Here is an 18,215-nt window from a genome sequence, read left to right as displayed (position 1 = left end):
CTGCATGGTGTGGGTTTGATCCCTGGTCTGGGAAACTTCCATATGCTGCAGGTGTGGAAAAAACAAAAAACAAAAAACAAACAAAAAAACAACCCTGCTAGAACTAAAAAGTGAATTCAGCAAGGTAGGAGGACACAAGATTAACATACAGAAATATATTCCATTTCTTTACGCTAACTATAAAATATTAGAAAGAGAATGTAAATAAAGAATCCCTTTTAAACTTGCATCAAAAATAAATTAGGAGTTCCTGTCGTGGCGCAGTGGTTAATGAATCTGACTAGGAACCATGAGGTTGCGGGTTCAGTCCCTGCCCTTGCTCAGTGGGTTAACGATCCGGCGTTGCCGTGAGCTGTGGTGTAGGTCGCAGACGCGGCTCGGATCCCGCGTTGCTGTGGCTCTGGCATAGGCTGGTGGCTACAGCTCCGATTCAACCCCTAGCCTGGGAACCTCCATATGCCGCGGGAGCGGCCCAAGAAATAGCAACAACAACAACAACAACAACAACAAAAGACAAAAAGACAAAAAATAATAATAATAATAATAAATTAATTAATTAATTAAAGTACTTTGGAATAAACCTTACCAAGGAGGTGAAAGACTTACATGCTGAGAACTACAAAATATTAATAACTAAAATTGAAGATGATTCAAAAAATTAGAAAGACATCCCATGGTCTTGGGCTGGAAGAATTAATATTGTCAAAATGACTATACTATACAAGGCAACTTATAGATTTAATGTGATCCCTATCAAATTACCCATGACATTTTTCATAGAACTAGAAATAGAAATTCTAAAATGTATATGGAACCATAAAAGACCCAGAATTGCCAAAGTACTCCTGAAGAAAAAGAACAAAGCAGGAAGCATAACCCTTACAGACTTCAGACAATACTACAAAGCTAACAGAAATCAAAACAGTATGGTTTGGGCATGAAAACAGACCTATAGATCAATGGAACAGAATAGAGAACCCAGAAATAAACTCATACACTTAGCTAAGATCAGTTAATCTTTGACAAAGGAAGAGAAACATACAATGGGGAAAATACAGTCTCTTCAGCAAGTGGTATTGGGAAAGTTGGACAGCCGCATATAAATCAATGAAATGAGAACACTCCCTCACACTATACACAAAAATAAACTCAAGGGAGTTCCCTAGTGGCTCAGTGGGTTAAGGATCTGGTGTTGCTATGGCACGGGTTTGCTCCCTGGCCCTAGAACTTTCACATGCCACAGATGCAGCCCAAAAAGAAAAAAAAAAAAAGAAAAAAATAGAATTTTGACAGACAAAAATGTTCAGATGGATTCCTGGCCAGAAGGCCTTACCTGGCATAGGCACGGAGACACATGGTCTCCTGGCCTTGCCAAACCCGGGTGCACGAGCAGGACTCACTGGCATTCAGCTGCCCCAGGCAAGGTGGGAGCCTCAACACTGAGAGGTCCAATGCAGCTCCTGCCTGGACATCAGCTTTGGGAGGAGTCATGGAGTCTGACACCAAGCATTCCAGCAAACAACACCCAGCTGAGCTATGGGTTTCAGAGACAATCCTGTTCCCCACATTCTAATACCTTAACTAGTACACAACTCCTCTACCCAGCTCAGTTTCTCTAAGGCCAACTCTGTTGAGAATAGAAAGAGCCAGAAAAACATGAAGAGATAAGATAAATGGCAGCTAAGACAAACATGAAAGAATGACACTGACAAGCCCCTGGGAAAGCAGAGGAAGAGGTGATTAATGCTGCCCCAGGAGCTTGAGACTATTGGGAAGATGACAGAACTCTGTGAAAAGCAGGGGAAGGAAAGGTGTTTCACATGTAGGAATAGCGTGTTCAGGGACACAGTGCTATGAAGAGGTCAATCATTGAGGATCACTGAGAAATTTGGTGGGACCAGAGGGTGGAGGGGAGGCAGGAAGCAGGCAGGAAAGGCCAGCAGGGCCAACCAGAACATGAGGCCTTTTTGTGACCTTCAGACAGAGACCAAACTGCTTGGGAATTTGAGCCATTTTGCATTTGAAAGGAAAATGAACATTTGTGCTGAGAAATCAAGCTGTGTATGGAGTGCTCACTCTGCCCAGAGGCTTACATGCATTTTCTCCACATCATGCAGCCTGTTCTATGGGTGCGGGCATGACACAGAGCCATGGTTTTCTTAGGGTACTAGCCCTGAGCAAGGAGGGAGCAGGGCAGAAGGGACCATGGGACTGTAACAGAGCCAGCCCAGCTCCTTAAGGGTAAGGACCCCTTTACATGAAGGGAAGCAAGTTGGAGTTTATTAAAGAGTTCCCTCTTCTGCCTCTTTTTTTTTTTTTTTGCTTTTTAGGGTCACACCCACGGCATATGGAAGTTCCCAGGCTACAGGTCGAATCGGAACTGCAACTGCCACAGCCATAGCAACTTGGGATCGGAGCCATGTCTGTGACCTACACCACAGTTCACTGCGACATTGGATCCTTAACCCACTGAGCAAGGCCAGGGATTGAGCCTGCATCCTCATGCATACCAGTCGGATTCATTACCACTGAGCCACAAAGGGAACTTCGAGTTCACTCTTCTGATCTGAAGATCTGAAATCTAGGACCCTGCTCTGGGCCACCATAATGCCATCCTAAGCCAACGTGCCTAACACCTTGAATGAGCCACCATCAAGGAACCCCCGGACTGAGGCTTCTCAGTGTCAGGGCCCATGTGCCTCGGTGCTCAGTGACGTAGCTGTTGGATGAAGCTTTCTGTAAAGAATTCTTCCGGTTGTCCCCGGGCTTTGACCAACACCTCAGGAAGTAACTCCCAGTCTCCCTGGTTCACCAAAGTCACGTGGAAGAGGATGGGGCTCCCTCCGTTTCCATGGTGCTGCCCAGCACCAGAGTGCTGCCAGAGCTCCCCGGGCAGCTGAGTTGGGGGTAGGGGGAAGACTCTCCAGAGTAAGAGAGGCCCACCAGGGAGGGCAGAAGTGGAGGGGGTGGTGGGAGGTGGGCTTAGGAGTGAGGACACTCTAGTATAAGCCACCTGGAGAGGCCCCTTAGGGGAAGGAATGTCAGCGCTACCCCACCTCTCAGGGTCCCGTTTCTGTGAAAGGCAGCTTCCTCTGCCTGCCTCAGCTGGCTTCCCTCAGCTGGTAGGAGTCAGGAGAGTGTGGAGGGAGGGAAAGAACCAGCTCTACCTGAGCCAGGTATGGTTCAGGTCCTTTTGCTATGTGCCAACCTCAGCTGTTATTTGTGGTGAGTCCCAGCTCCTCCAGGCCGGTTTACTCATCTATAAAATGGGCTCAGTAATGGGGGTTCTTGGAGTTCCCTGGTGGCACAGTTGGTTTTGGACCCAGAGATGTTACTGCAGTGGCCTGAGTCACTCCTATGGCATGGTGGGTTTTTTTGTTTGTTTGTTTTTTGTATGTTTGTTTGTTTTTTGACAGCCATACCTGCAGCATATGGAAATTCCCAGGCTAGGGGTAGAATTGGAGCTGCAGCTTCCACCTACACCACGACCACAGCAACACCGGATCGAAGCTGCAGCTTGTGACAACCAGATCCTTAACCCACCGAATAAGGCCAGGGATCGAACCGGCATCCTCATGGATGCTAGTTGGGTTCTTAGCATGTAGAGCCACAATGAGAACTCCTGTGGCGTGGGTTTGATCCCTGACCTGGAACTTACACATGCAGCGGGTGCGGCAAATTAAAAAAAAAAAAAAAGTGGTCTCCTAAGGACTCAGTGTAAAGTGATTTTTGTTGCTCTTTTGATTTTCTCTGTTGTTTTTGAGTTATGCAGACAATAAGAGATGAACCAAACCCTGAACCTGGCTGTACCCTTTGTGTTGGACTCATACCAGTCAGACCTAGCATTTTTGAGTACTTACTGGAACTGCTCTAAGTTCCTTCATGCATTGTCATTTCATTCTCAAACCACCCTGCTATTATCTGCATTTTGCAGATAATGAATGTGAGGTTTTCATCCGCCCATTCCCTCACCCAGCATTGCTTGCCAGGTGCCCAGTGGCCTGGGCTTTGGGTCAGCCCACACTTGTCAGCACACCCAGCCTCCAGAGCCAGCCAGGTGTCTGGGCAGGACCTGTGGCTCCCAGACCTGTTGCCACACCCTGTTTCAGCCCTGTCTGTCCTCCTTCCCCAACTGCCTGGGTAGCTCGGCAGCTGCCAAGGCTTGTCATGCTTCCCCCGCCACCCATTCGTCTGGGTGCTGGCAGATGCCAGCCAGGTGAGGAGCTGCAGCTTCTGCTGGCCCAGCTGCTCTCTCCCTTGAGGTGCAGTGTAGGCGTAGGGCAGGGAGTAGGGGAGAGACAGGGTGTCTCCCAGGCTCAGAACTGCTGAGACTTAACTGCGGCTGAATCACAGCATGAACTCATCTAGAACTGGGGCTCTGGGGGGTGGGGGGACCAAAACTCCTGTGCGTGTCTAGCTGGATCCAGAGAGAGCCCTGGCATCCTTGGAACATGAGTAGCTGGGAGCTGTCCTTTGGCACAATTTACCTCCACCTTCAAACCTAAATCAAGTGGTCCCAACTTCTCCCCTTATTCTGAACCATTTGTTCAGGATTCATCACAAGCCCAGGAAAGAGAGAGAAAGCCTGGCTTCCCAGCGTAAGTTAGGAAATTAAGTCTCTCCGGAATTCAGCAATGTTGCATTCAGCCAGAGGTGGCTGCTGAGCCCAAGAAGCTGAAGCCCAAATTCAGAACTGAAGGTCTTAGGAAGGTGGCTTGGACGTGGGAGGAGAAAGTCAGGAAAGAGACTTGGATTTGGAACCTGAAGAGGCAAGGTCTTCTTCCACCTCTGTTGTTTGGTAGCCGAATAAGAAAAAATGACTCACCCATCCTTAAGCATGAGTATTCTCATCCCTGAAATGGAGGTAACCCCACTGCTCGAGAATGGCCACACAGGAGAGAAACCAATATCTGCAAAGTCAGTCCTTAGGAACTCAGCTCTCTGTAAAAAGTTTCCTGGGGACAAATAGGTTTGGAACTCTCTCCTCTCTTGAAACGTGTGCTGGCAGGTGAAGGATTTGGAGAAGGCCTGCAATAAGGAAAGCAGGTGGAAATTGTTTAGTACAGTGTTTTTCCAAACCTGGCCCAGGAAAAAAGTGTTCTGGGAAGTGGTGCTCTGAGTGCCCTTTATGCAAACATTAGGTGGCCATGGTGTTTGGATGGCAAATAATCCACTTTTGTGGGAGAGAGGTTTCAACTAAGGAGAAAGAAATCTGGAAACCAGGTTGGAAACCAGGTGAGCCCTGAGCATGCTCCTACACTGTGGGTGGAGGTAGACATGGACATGACCACATTGAAGGCAGTTTGACTACACTGGTTAGAACTACCAATTGATCAGAGTTCCTGTCGTGGCTAGTAAACTCTGAACAAACGAACCCGACTAGTAACCATGAGGTTGTGGGTTCGATCCCTGGCCTTGCTCAGTGGGTTAAGGATCAAGTGTTGCCATGAGCTGTGGTGTAGTTCACAGACACAGCTGGGATCCCGTGTTGCCGTGGCTGTGGCATAGGCCGGCAGCTGTAGCTCTGATTCAAGCCCTAGCCTGGGAACCTCCATATGCCTTGGGCACGGCCCTAAAAAGACAAAGACAAAAAATAAAACAAAAAACTACCAATTGATCTGGCAACTTCACTTCTAGGAACTCATCCTACTTAAGTACTTGTACTTAATATAGGTACAAGAATGTCGGAGTTCCTGTTGTCCCTGAGCATGTGGGTTTGATCCCTGGCCTCACTCAGTGGGTTAAGGATCTGGCATTGCCATGAGCTGCTGTTTAGGTTGAAGACATGGCTCGGATCCGGCATTGCTGGGGCTATGGTGTAGACTGGCAGCTACAGCTCTGATTGGATCCCTAGCCTGGGAACTTCCATATGCCCAGTGCAGCCAAAAAATGACAAAAAGACAAAAAAAAAATTAAGCTTTGTGTGTGTGTACATATATAATACACACCTTAAATATAAATGAGTGAGCAATAAATATATAGAGATGCATGATATATACATATATCTACATGTATTTGTATAAAATATAACACATATGTAATATGTGTAATATTTGCACAATCTTTAACACATATGTAATATATATGTAACATACATATATGTAAATATGCATATATACATATATTTATACAAGGGTGTGTGTGTGTATATATAAATAGAAGTGCCATACATCCACATCCATATGTACTACATATTATATATTATAAATACATAGAAAAGTGTCCAGAAAGGGACACAACAAAATTAACAGGGGGGCTATTTCTTCAGAGGGATGTGGGGTTAGGAAGAAGGGTGGGAAGGACAATGAAACTGGCCATCATTTCTCTGCTGTTTTTATTTTTTACAGTGTACATGACTTTTGAAATTTTGAAAAAGATGTCTTTTTATGGCTGTTTCTGAGGCCAATTCTTTTTTTTTTTTTTTTTTTTTTTGCTTTTTAGGGCTGCATCTGCAGCACATGGAGGTTCCCAAGCTAGGGGTCCAATTGGAGCTGTAGCCACTGGCCTACACCACAGCCACAGCAATGCAGGATCTTTAACCCACTAAGCAAGGCCAGTGATTGAACCTTTGTCCTCATGGATGCTAGTCAGATTCATTTCCGCTGAGCCATGACAGGAACTCCAAAAAAAGATGTTATTTATTTATTTATTTATTTATTTATTTACAGTTTTTTTAGGGCTGCCCCTACAGCACATGGAAGTTCCCAGGCTAGGGGTCTAATTGGAACTTCAAATCCTGGCCCATACCACAGCCACAGCAATGCCAGATCCGAGCCAAGTCAATGACCTACACCTCAGCTCATGACAACACGAATCTTTAACTCACTGAATGGGACCAGGGATCCAACCCAAGTCTTCAAGGATACTAGTTGGGTTCGTTACCACTGAGCCACAACAGGGACTCCTGAAAAACTTTTTAACTGGTAGAAAAAAAATCACTAAAACTAGGATGAGGAGGATGGATTTTCTTTTGTAGTCAACTCAAAGCCTTTGTCTTTTGCAACCTGAAGCCATGGGTGTTTGTTATGAATATAAGCACCATATGTCTATTGGATTCTCAGGTTCATTGCTTTCGGTTTCTAAATAAAATCACTTTTTATTCTTGCTTGATGGTACTTAAAAAATATTGAAGATCACAATAGCATATAACACACCACTTAAAAAACATCTTGAGGAGTTCCTGTCATGGCGCAGTGGTTAACGAATCCGACTAGGAACCTTGAGGTTTCGGGTTCGGTCCCTGCCCTTGCTCAGTGGGTTAACGATCCGGCGTTGCCGTGAGCTGTGGTGTAGGTTGCAGACGCAGCTCGGATCCTGCGTTGCTGTGGCTCTGGTGTAGGCCAGTGGCTATAGCTCCGATTCGACCCCTAGCCTGGGAACCTCCATATGCTGCAGGAAGCGGCCCAAGAAATGGCAAAAAGACAAAAAAAAAAAAAAAAAAAAAAAATCTTGGGAGTTCCTGTTGTAGCTCAGTGGTAATGAACCCAACTAGTATCCATGAGGATGCAGGTTTGATCCCTGGCCTGGCTTAGTTTAAGGATTTGGCGTTGCTATGAGCTGTGGTGTGGGTTGCATATATGGCTGGGATCCTGCATCGCTGTGGCTGTGGTGTAGGCTCACAGCTGTAGCTCTGATTTGACCCCTAGCCTGGGAACTTCTATATGCTCTGGATGCAGCCCTAAAATGCAAAAAAAAAAAAAAAAAAAAAAAAAAAAAATCCTGAAAGAAAGATATCAGAGCTACCTTTGTTTATCTGACCGGTCCCCTCTTTGGAAATAACTCTAGTAATGACCTCCAATGAATAGAGTGGTACAGATTCTAGGGCAGATTTTAAAAAATATATTATTATTATCATTTTTATAATTCTAACTTTTAGTTTTTATTTTATTTTATTTTTTTCTTTATCAGCCATCCCCACAGCATATGGAAGGTCAGTTTCCCGGGCTAGGAATCAAATCCTAGCCAGAGCTCCAACCTACCCCACAGCTGCAGCAATGTGGGATCCTTAACCCACTGCCCTGGGTTGGGAATCAAACCAGTGCCTCCACAAAGACAAGCAGATCATTAACCCACTGCACCACAGTGGGAACTCCTGGGTGGATTTTGAATGGAAGTACTGTGATGCTATGGGTCACCATCAGCATCAGTTTGTCTGCTATTAGTTCATAGTCCCTGGTCTCTGGAGCACATGATCTATAGGGGCCATGTGAGCAGGGGAAGCGCACCTACCCTGTTCCCACACTTACCACTATGCTTATTCCCTGCCCCTTTGCATTACTGACCTTCTGGGATTCTTTCTCATGTTTCAAAGTGTTATCCTTTAGAAGTTCACATAGTTCAGTTCTCTTGATGGGAACTTGCAGTTTTATCTGTTTCACTCTCACTCTTGCAAGGTGGCTTTGCCAGTTACACCATTCTAAGTTGACTTTCTACATTTTAGACCCCCACTGTCTTCAGTCTCCCATTATTGCTGGTGAGCAGCTGCCAAGTTGACCTTTTGTTAATTCTTCTGGCCTTCAGTTCCACGTGTGCTTAAGATCCTCTGTCTTTGGTATTCTGCCTATGGTACGTGTCCAGCTGTGGATTTCTTATTTACTCTGCTTAGGATTCTTAGGTTTTCTTGATTTTTGTGGATTCAAGGTTTTTTTTTTTTTTAGCTTTTTTTTTTATTACTCAAATGAATTTATCACATCTGTAACTGTATAATGATCATAACAATCTGATTTCACAGGATTTCCATCCCACAGCCCAAACACATCCCCCCACCTCCCAAACTGTCTCCTCTGGAGACCATAAGTTTTTCAATGTCTGTGAGTCAGCATCTGTTCTGCAGAGAAGTTCAGTCTGTCCTTTTTTCAGATTCCACATGTCAGTGAAAGCATTTGATGTTGGTGTCTCATTGTATGGCTGACTTCACTTAGCATGATAGTTTCTAGATCCATCCATGTTGCTAAAAATGCCGGTATTTCATTCTTTTTAATGGCTGAGTAATATTCCATTGTGTATATGTACCACATCTTCTTGATCCACTCCTCTGTCGGTGGACATTTAGGTTGTTTCCATGTTTTGGCTATTGTAAATAGTGCTGCAATGAACATTGGAGTACATGCATCTTTTCGAGTCACGGTTTTCTCTGGATAGATGCCCAGGAGTGGGATTGCTGGATCAAATGATAGTTCTATTTTGAGTTTTATGAGGAATCTCCATACTGCTTTCCACAGTGGTTGTACCAATTTACAATCCCACCAACAGTGTACTAGGGTTCCTTTTCCTCCACACCCTCTCTAGCACTTATTGTTTGTGGATTCAAGTTTTTTTTTTATCAGGCATTCTTTCTTTACAAATTATCTCTTCTATATTTTCTCTATTCTTTCCTTCTGGAACTCAAATTGGGTGTAGTGAGAACTTCTCATTATGTTCTGTTTCTTCTCTCTTTCCATTTATTTCCTACTCTCCTGATCGTATAAGTACCTGTCTTAATTACATTCTAAATAATTTCCTAACATATTTCTCCTGTGCATTGTCTCTTCAGTTGGGTTTAATCTGTAGTTTAACCTATCAATTGAGTTTTGAATTTCAACAATTATATATTTACTTTTACAAGAAAAATGAGTCCCCTTGCTAAAAGAAGGGCATTCCCCAGAGGTGTCAGCAAAGGAGTAGCTGTGTGTAAGAATGGAAGAGCAGTCCTGGGATCAGAGGGATGGGGGAGTTGCCCAAGCCCAGCCCTTACCGATGAGAACTCCGAATTCCAGAGACATGTTTTGCTCAGAGTCACACAGCTAGTTAGGGACGGGGCCAGAATTGGAATGCAGTCCTTATTTCTTTTTTGTTTTTTCCTTCCTCTCCCCTGCATTCCTCCCAATTTTTGGCCACCCTGCTGCATAGGGATCAGATCTCCAGCGCAGTTGCTACATACTGATCTTCTGGATCTTTTAACCCATTGTGCCAGACTGCGGATGAACCTGTGTCTTAGTGCTGCAGAGGCGCCACCAATCCCCATGCGCCACAGCCGGAACTCCTTACTTCTTTCCTTTCTTTCTTTCTTTTCTTTTCTTTTTTTTTTTTTTTTCTTTTTGAAGACCGCACTCATGGCATATGGACGTTCCCAGGCTAGGGGTCTAATCAGAGCTGTTGCTGCTGGCCTACGCCAGAGCCACAGCAATGACAGATCCGAGCCGCGACTGCAACCTACACCACAGCTCATGGCGACGCCAGATCCTTAACCCACTGAGCGAGGCCAGGGATAGAACCACAACCTCATGGTTCCTAGTCGGATTCTTTCCACTGCACCACAATGGGAACTCCCGGAACTCCTTATTTCTTGATTAGAGTCTAGCAATTGGTAAGCACCGTTCAAGAGGGAAGGGATTAGACACTGAAAAGACTGGGATGGATTCCACCCTTTGTTATCCAAAATAAACCATGAATGAAGTATGGAAAACCCAACAAAGATCTGATGTTTTTCCATGATGACTACCTGGACGTATTTCTTAAAAATATACACTGATAATCCACCTGTGTCCTCCTCTCTTTGTTTTCCTTTTTGGTGCCTCTGCTTTGTGGTCCTAGGCTCAGACTAGGACTAAGGAACTATAGGTCCTAGGCTCAGGAACCATAGCCTGAATGAGGAACAGCCACAGCTTTGCTTACACTCAGTGCAGGCAGGGTGTCCTTGAATGCAGCTGGAAGCCAGGCCTTGGTCAGGGGCTCCCACAGACCCCCAGCTCCTCCCAGTTGCCCATTCTGGGGAGGAGAGGCTGGAAGGCCAGCGCTTGAGGAAGCTAACTTTGGGGCACCGTCGCCACCTGGTGGCATACCCCAATTCTGGCAGCGGTTGCAGCCAGCAAGCCCAGAGGGGCAAAATGAAAGAACAAAGGAAGTGTGGGTAGAGGCTCCAGGCGATTTGACTTTGTCGGGAGAAGAGATGACCCACTCTATTTCCAGAAGGGCTGTCCTGGGAGTATGCAAGCAGGAAGTCCTATAAAGGACCTCCAGGTTTCATCCCTTAGAAATAAAAAAGGCCAAAGTTTGTTTTTGTTTTTTAACATTTTAGGGCCGCACCGGTGGCATATGGAGGTTCCCAAGCTAGGGGGTCTGAACTGGTGCTGTAGCCGCTGGACTACACCACAGCCACAGTAACACCAGATCTGAGCAGCATCTGCGACCTACTCCACAGCTCACACCAGATCCTTAACCCAATGAAGGAGGCCAGGGATTGAGCCTGCGTCCTCATGGATGCTAGTCAAATTCATTTCCACTGAGCCACAACGGGAACTCCAGAAAGGACAAAGATCTTAGAATCAAGGTAATCCCCACTCCACCCCCCCTGCCACCAGGTCACAGGTACGAGAGGCTGAGAACTGCCCAAGATCACCCAGCTAACCAAAAGCTGCCGCTGCCTCCCTCCTTGAGGCTCCTCCACCCCCGCCCCAAGAATGGGCAGGCTTTGTTTAAAAAGGTCTCAGCCACATTCCAGCCACAGGCTGTAGAGTTTCCCTTATCTTTCTAACCCTCCCTGGAGTACTTGGCCTGAGGCTCCATGCCCTCTCCCTCCTCCTCCCCCACCTCTGGTCCCTTGAGGAAACCTCTCTTCCCACTCCAGCTCTGCTTCCCTATGGTCCCCTGCCCCCACTGGGACCTCTCTTCTACAACCTGTCCCTTCAACTGCTATTTGCATGCCTGGGACAAATTGCTATCATCAGCCTGGATATTTCACTGGCAATCCCTTCACTTTTATCCCCTGACCATCTGGGCATCTGGACAGTTCACTCTTCAAACCCGACAGGTCCACATAGAGGGAGCTCAGCACTGCCCTCCCCTACTTCTAAAATGTTTTCTTTTGAAATAATATACTTACAGAAAAGTTGCAAGAATAGGACAAGGTACTCCCTTCCACCCTTTACCAAGCCTTTTTTTTTTTTTTTTTTTTTGTCTTTTTGCCATTTCTTGGGCTGCTCCCATGGCATATGGAGGTTCCCAGGCTAGGGGTCTAATCGGAGCTGTAGCTGCCGGCCTACATCAGAGCCACAGCAACGTGGGATCCGAGCTGCGTCTGCAACCTACACCACAGCTCACGGCAACGCCAGATCTTTAACCCACTGAGCAAGGGCAGGAATCGAACCCGCAACCTCATGGTTCCTAGTCAGATTTGTTAACCACTGCGCCACGACAGGAACTCCCCAAATCATTTTTTTTGACATTTGCCACATTTGCTTTCTTCTCTCCTTATTCTTCTTTGTCTCTATTACACACACACACACACACACACACATTCTTCTACTGAACCATTTGGAGATAGGTTACATCATAGTCTTTAGCCTTAACTTCAGTGTATCATTTCCTGAAAATAAGAATATCCTCATGTAATTATCAAATTCAGGAGATTTAACAAAAGGCCATATTTTAACTTAATCAATAGTTTATATTTCAGCTTTGTCAATTGTCCCCAAAATGTGCTATCTAGCAATTTTAATTTTTGGCTTGGTCCCAGATCCCACATATTTCATGTACTTTTCATGTCTCTTGAATTTCCTTAATCTAAACAGTTCCTAAGCCTTTCTGTTGCATGTGACATGGACATTTATGAAGAATGTCCATGTCATGGCCAGGGGAGTTGCCATTGTGGCACAGCAGAAATGAATCCAAATAGGAACCATGAGGTTGTGGGTTTGATCCCTGGCCTCGTTCAGTGGGTTAAGGATCCAGTGTTGCCGTGAGCTGTGGTGTAGTTTGCAGGCCGGGCTCGGATCTGGTGTTGCTGTGGCTCTGGCATAGGCCGGCAGCTGTAGCTCAGCTCCGATTTGACCTGACCCCTAGCCTGGGAACTTCCATATGCCATGGGTGTGGCCCTCAAAAGACAAAAAAAAAAAAGAATACAGGCCAGTAATTCCATAAAGTTCTTCAACTAAGATACTTTCTTTCCTCCTGCACATTTTTCTCTAAGTGCCAAGATCTACCCAGTTCTTCAGGTTAGGAGCCTGGATGTTAGTTGCCCTGGGAGCCACCCTCCCATCCAGTCCTCACCAGGTCCTTATGCCCAAGGCCCTTCTTTTCCATGACCTCATCACTCCTCACCAGCTAGCTGTCCTCCACCCTGCCTTCAATGACTGCACTGTTCCACACAGCTTGCATTTCCAAGTGTGGTCCAAGGACCTTCAGCATTAGGAGTTTTTTATAAATGCAGAATCTCAGGTCCCATCTTTACATCTGCTAGGTGTGAGAAGTGCTGCTCTCAGAGATCCCTTGGCTCCACATGAAGGAGTGTCCTTCTCCACAACCCAGACCCCCAAGCTTCACTCCCACACCTATATGCATGAATGTGTGCCATTTCACCTTTGTACCACTTATTCCTTCTCCCTGGAATGCCCTCTCCTGAGATTTCTTCTCAAGATTAGGCTTAAAGGTCACCTCTGTGGTATGCTTCCCGCCACTCTTGAGTGCCTGCTACTTCCTATGGATATGTGTCTGTCCCAGCTTCTGTTACATGCAAGTGTTACCCCCAAGGACTCCTTTTTTTTTTTTCATTTTAAAAAATTTCGATTGAAATGTAGTTGATTTACAATGTTTTAACAATTTCTGCTGTACAGCAAAGTGATTCAATTAAGGACTCCTGATCTTTTAGTGACTATTTCTCACTAGTGGGTGAGCTCCTTGAGGGAAAGCCTGAAAACGTCTGCTGAATGAGCACATAAAAAACCAGCTCTTCTTCTGCAGAGGCCCTTCTTCCCAGCAGACCTAAAGTGGGTACTGGCATGTCCCAAGGGCCATCCAAATACCTGAGCCACAGACTGCTGGGACAGAGGTGGCTACAGGACATCTGCTTACAAATGTCCTTTGTTATCCGTGAGAAAAGACCCCAGAGAGGAAGAAGTGGCTTGCTTGCAGGTACCTCTCCTGGAGAAGTTGGCCCAGTGAGTCACCACTGGCTCGCTTTTTGACTGTCCTGGAGCCAAGTGCCTTTTGTGGTCCAGCATGAGAAGCAGAGTAGTAGTTACAGAAGAATGTGCACAAAATGTAGATATTTATGTAAAGCTTTTTTTCTTTTTAGTGCTGCACCTGTGGCATATGGAGATTCCCAGGCTGGAGGTTGAATTGGAGCTGTAGCCACTGGCTTACACCACAGCCTTAGCAACTCAAGATCCAACCCTCGTCTGTGACCTACACAGCTCATGGCAATGCTGGATCCTTAACCCACAGAGCAAGGCCAGGGACTGAACCTACAATCTCATGGTTCCTAGTTGGATTCATTAATCCTTGTGCCACGACAGGAGCTCCCCATACACACACTCTTGGACTTTCCTTCTTCACAGTATTATAATTTCTTCCATAATGCATCTACTAGAGATGCAAATCAGAAGGGATACTTGAGGTGGGACCATGTGAGCAGAACCATGACTCACCATCTGCCTGATTTCATTCTGCAGTATCCTCTCTAGCTCCTTCAGAACAAAAGTGAAACTCTCATTTCCTTTAAGGTGGTCCCTCTTTTGGCCTGTTGCTTAATCCTATGAATTAATACATCTTGTCAGTGGTCCAGGCAGGCTGTTTAAAATTTTTTATTTATTTTTTAGTTTTTTTTTTTGTGCCATTTTCCTGGGCCACACCTGTGGCACATGGAGGTTCCCAGGCAAGGGGCCAAATCGGAACTGTAGCCGCCAGCCTACGCCAGAGCCACAGCAACATGGCATCCGAGCCGCATCTGCGACCTACACCACAGCTCACGGCAACACCGGATCCTTAACCCACTGAGCAAGGCCAGGGATTGAACACACAACCTCATGGTTCCTAGTCAGATTCGTTAACCACTGAGCCACAGTGGGAACTCCTGTTTAAAAAAATCTCCTTTACAGGACCTTGCTATTGAGTAGGCTTTTGATGTCCCTATTTCATCTTGCAAAGCAACCTGAATCACAAGTTTGTTTTTGGACTCAGGGTAATTACTGGAGGTCTTATGCCATTCCTGAAGCCAGGCCACATGATGACCCTTTGGCTTGAGGAAATGTGGCAGTTCCAGCTACTGGTTTTAGTCAAATGTGGTCCCAGAACTTTAAAGAGACTCAAAATTACCTTTAAATCCATCAAGTAGGCAGAAAGCATGGGTTCAAGATTGTTTTTATTTTCAGAGCCTGCAACAGTTGGTTAGCAATGCTAGCTGAGCTGGTACAATCTGAAGGCCATCCCACCTCCCTCTTCAGGCATTCAACCAACAGAATCCCTACAAACAAGATTAGAGACCAATTAAGATGTGTCTCACTGTGTGTGTGGGGAGAGGCCTTCTCCCTCTCTGCCTCTCCCCACATACTTTTTCTAACAAGATTGTGTTACAGCCAAATGCAACTCAAACCCATGACATAGCAACCAGTCACCTCCAGTATCACTGATTTCCTCTCCACTCCCAGAACAGGAGGCAAGAGGGTAGACTTGACTCTTACATATGTAAGAAAAACTGGACTACACCCCAATGGAGCAGAGATGGTGAGGAAGCTGGTGCCTCAGGGTGGGGATAAGCAGGAACCAAACAGGCCTGTCTACAATTAACTCAGCCCCAGCTCCTCAGGAGGTGTTCCTTTGAGACTCCACTTCTGTGGCGTTAGATGAGGGGCAACTGGTGATGATCCATTTCTCCCTGTCCCTCAAATTAAAACATGATAAACTCAAAGTTTTACCTTCAAAATGACCTTGCTGCCTCCTGAAAAACACATTCTATAGTTGAGATCTCTGCCAGCAACCATCCCTTTCTAATGCCCGGAGCTTCCAGCTCCTCTCCCCACCCTTGGTGGCCCAGCCAACATTGATTTGATACTCTTTGACTCATAAATTGACTATTTTTAAAAAATTAAAATAGAAGTTATCAAAGAGTATCAGAGTAATAGAAGGAAGACACTCAACATATACTTTCTTCCCTTAGCCCCCAGAGTGCCCCCATCCCTGCCCCCCTTACACTGGGGTATCTACTCTACCTTGTTCCAACACTGACCTGGAGGTGGTGCAATGGCAGCTGCCTGAAGTGCTTTCCCGAATGTGATCCCTATACCAGGCAACATCACAGGGAAGTGGGGTGAGGAAGAGCAGGGTCACCCTCTCAGATCTCAGGGGCCTTCGAGGTAGGTCTGGGAGGATTAGCTTATGTCCTGTAGCCAAGTCTGGTGCTTGCTCCCATCAGTATCTCAGTCCTTGGCTGTAAATAGCAGCAGTCCCAGTACTGCAGTGCCTCCTGGGGGTGACAGAGCCTCTAGTTCTGTCTCACAATTCATGTCACTCTTCTTCCCCCTCCTTTTGTCTTTTCTTTTTTTAAATTAAAGGCAGAGGTAGTCCCTGGGATGATAAAACCCTACCTAGAATGGCAGTATTGTAACTTATAGAAGCAGTTAAATAAGTCTCCGGGAGTTAATTTAAAAAAAAAAGAAAAGAAAGTGATTGATGAAACTGAATAAATTAATGATATGGGTTGTCCCACAAAGACCTTTCTGTCCCAGGCCTCTTTGGTATTTGGCCAGCAGCATTTCCGTTTGTGTTACTCTTCTCCACTCTGACTCTCCTACCCCACCCCCTCAGGAGAGAAGGCCAATGCCCAGGGAGGCCCCAGGTGGCCATCCAACTGTGGAGGATGAGGAGGCAGAACGTCTTGACTTGGTGCTTGGAACTGTGCTGTGGTACGTGACGGCTGTGGCAGACCATCCCGCTGTAGGAGGGAAGACTGACAGGGACAGAAGAACCTGCACGATGCTCTGGGCTCCAACCCTGGGAGTGTGGGAGGTAGGTTTAGGGCATGGAAGCCCCAGGCCTTCTCTCCAAACGTCACACAGCTGGCCCCTTTTCTCTAAGGGGGAAAGAGGGGGAGGGAGGGAGGCTCAGGCTGCTGCAGTCTGGCACCAACACCCTCAGAGCTTCTTCAGACGGCTGTACATCTCCCTTTTGCTCTTTTCCCCAGCCCAGGTCCGGCTCTTGGTGCGGAACTTCTTCAGGTCTTCTTTAAAATCCTCGTGGTGCATGGGCCGGTAGCTGGGGGGCTCGCAGTGAGACTGGTGGGCAGACAAGATGAGGTCAGGGCTTATCTGCCTCACAGGCACTCTCCTGCTCCCTCCCTGCCAGGGGCTGCAAGGCTCTGGTCAGTGGTTCTAGGGCCCTTCTACGTGCAGGGCAAATCCCCAAATCCCTGGGAAGAAACAGCTGTAACCACCAGCCAGGTCTAACTGTCCAACCTAGGCAAGGGGAGGGAGGGCCACATCCTCCAGAGAGCCCATCTTACCTGGCATTTCAGGAAGAACTCCTTGTATCCACCCTTCAGGACATACAGCTCTGGGTAATGGAGTCTGGGGTACTCGTTCCCAAGACGATCTCTTTCTCTCACGTATCGGCACCTACAGAGGGGACGGAAAGCCAGAGCACGGTTAGCTCTACAGTTTCAGAAAACAGCACTTGTGGGTTGTTTGTGGTTTAAGTGCTCCTTACACATGTCTCTGCAACCTTATGTTCATTCTTCGAAACAGTGCCGAGTTGGGATTTCCTGGCTACCTGTGATCTTTAGGAAGTGTTCACAGCCTTGTATTGGAAGGTAGAGGGCCTCTTTCCAGTTTCCAAGTTGAGCAGCCCTAGCATCTGATTTCTACCCAGCACCCCATCAGCAGAGACAGCCTCTCAGCATGCTTCTCACTGCATTCTCCACCTTCTCCTCAACCAGTGTCTCTCCCTCACCTCCTAGGAAGGCATTTTTCTTCCTGTGGCTTTTTTAAATGGGCTAAACTTGACTCTTGCCTCAGGGTACTATTTGTATCCTATACCTGGACTAAATACAGATATCCTCATCCACTGGTGCCCCCTTCCTTTTCAACTCTTAGTACAAAAGCTAGAGTCCTCACAGTGCCTACAATGTGTCATCCCCCGCTTCCCTGATGCCTCAGCCACTGTGGTCCCCTTGCTGTTCATCTCTGGTCTTAGCACCTTCTAACATGTCACAAGTTTACATATCCTGCCCAGATAAGATGAAATGTAAGCTCCTAGAAGACAGTGGGTTTTGTCTGTTTTGTCCACTGCTACTCTCCCCAGTACCTGGCACATGTGAAGTAATAGTGTGCAAAGTGAATAATTCCACTTGTGAATAAACATTAGGTCTCGCTGAAAGCCCACCTCTTCATGTATTTATGGTTTTGGACTAATGTGGGGCAAAGTCCTTATCTCTAGGAGATAGGTGCTGAAGGACTTGGAGAGATGGT

At 46.4% G+C, this 18,215-nt stretch overlaps 1 protein-coding gene across 5 annotated transcripts in view; it reads right to left on the bottom strand.

The window, feature by feature from the left end:
* Positions 1–15,097: 15,097 nt before the first annotated feature.
* The window catches only part of CDC25A (cell division cycle 25A), a 30,560-nt gene continuing 27,442 nt past the window's right edge, over positions 15,098–18,215 (bottom strand). For 4 of the 5 annotated variants that reach the window (XM_021081938.1, XM_021081939.1, XM_021081936.1 and 1 more), the window contains 2 exons: positions 17,252–17,363; positions 15,098–17,024 (listed from right to left, as the gene is read on the bottom strand). In XM_021081938.1, the coding sequence (XP_020937597.1) occupies positions 16,884–17,024; positions 17,252–17,363 (253 nt within the window). In that variant the 3' untranslated portion in view covers positions 15,098–16,883. The remainder of the gene's footprint in view (positions 17,025–17,251; positions 17,364–18,215) is intronic. The other variant, XR_002341214.1, reaches the window with a different exon arrangement.

The sequence above is a fragment of the Sus scrofa genome, unplaced genomic scaffold, assembly GCF_000003025.6.
Source record: "Sus scrofa isolate TJ Tabasco breed Duroc unplaced genomic scaffold, Sscrofa11.1 Contig2662, whole genome shotgun sequence".
Classification (NCBI taxonomy): Eukaryota; Metazoa; Chordata; class Mammalia; order Artiodactyla; family Suidae; genus Sus; species Sus scrofa.
This window is presented reverse-complemented; position numbering and strand designations above follow the sequence as displayed.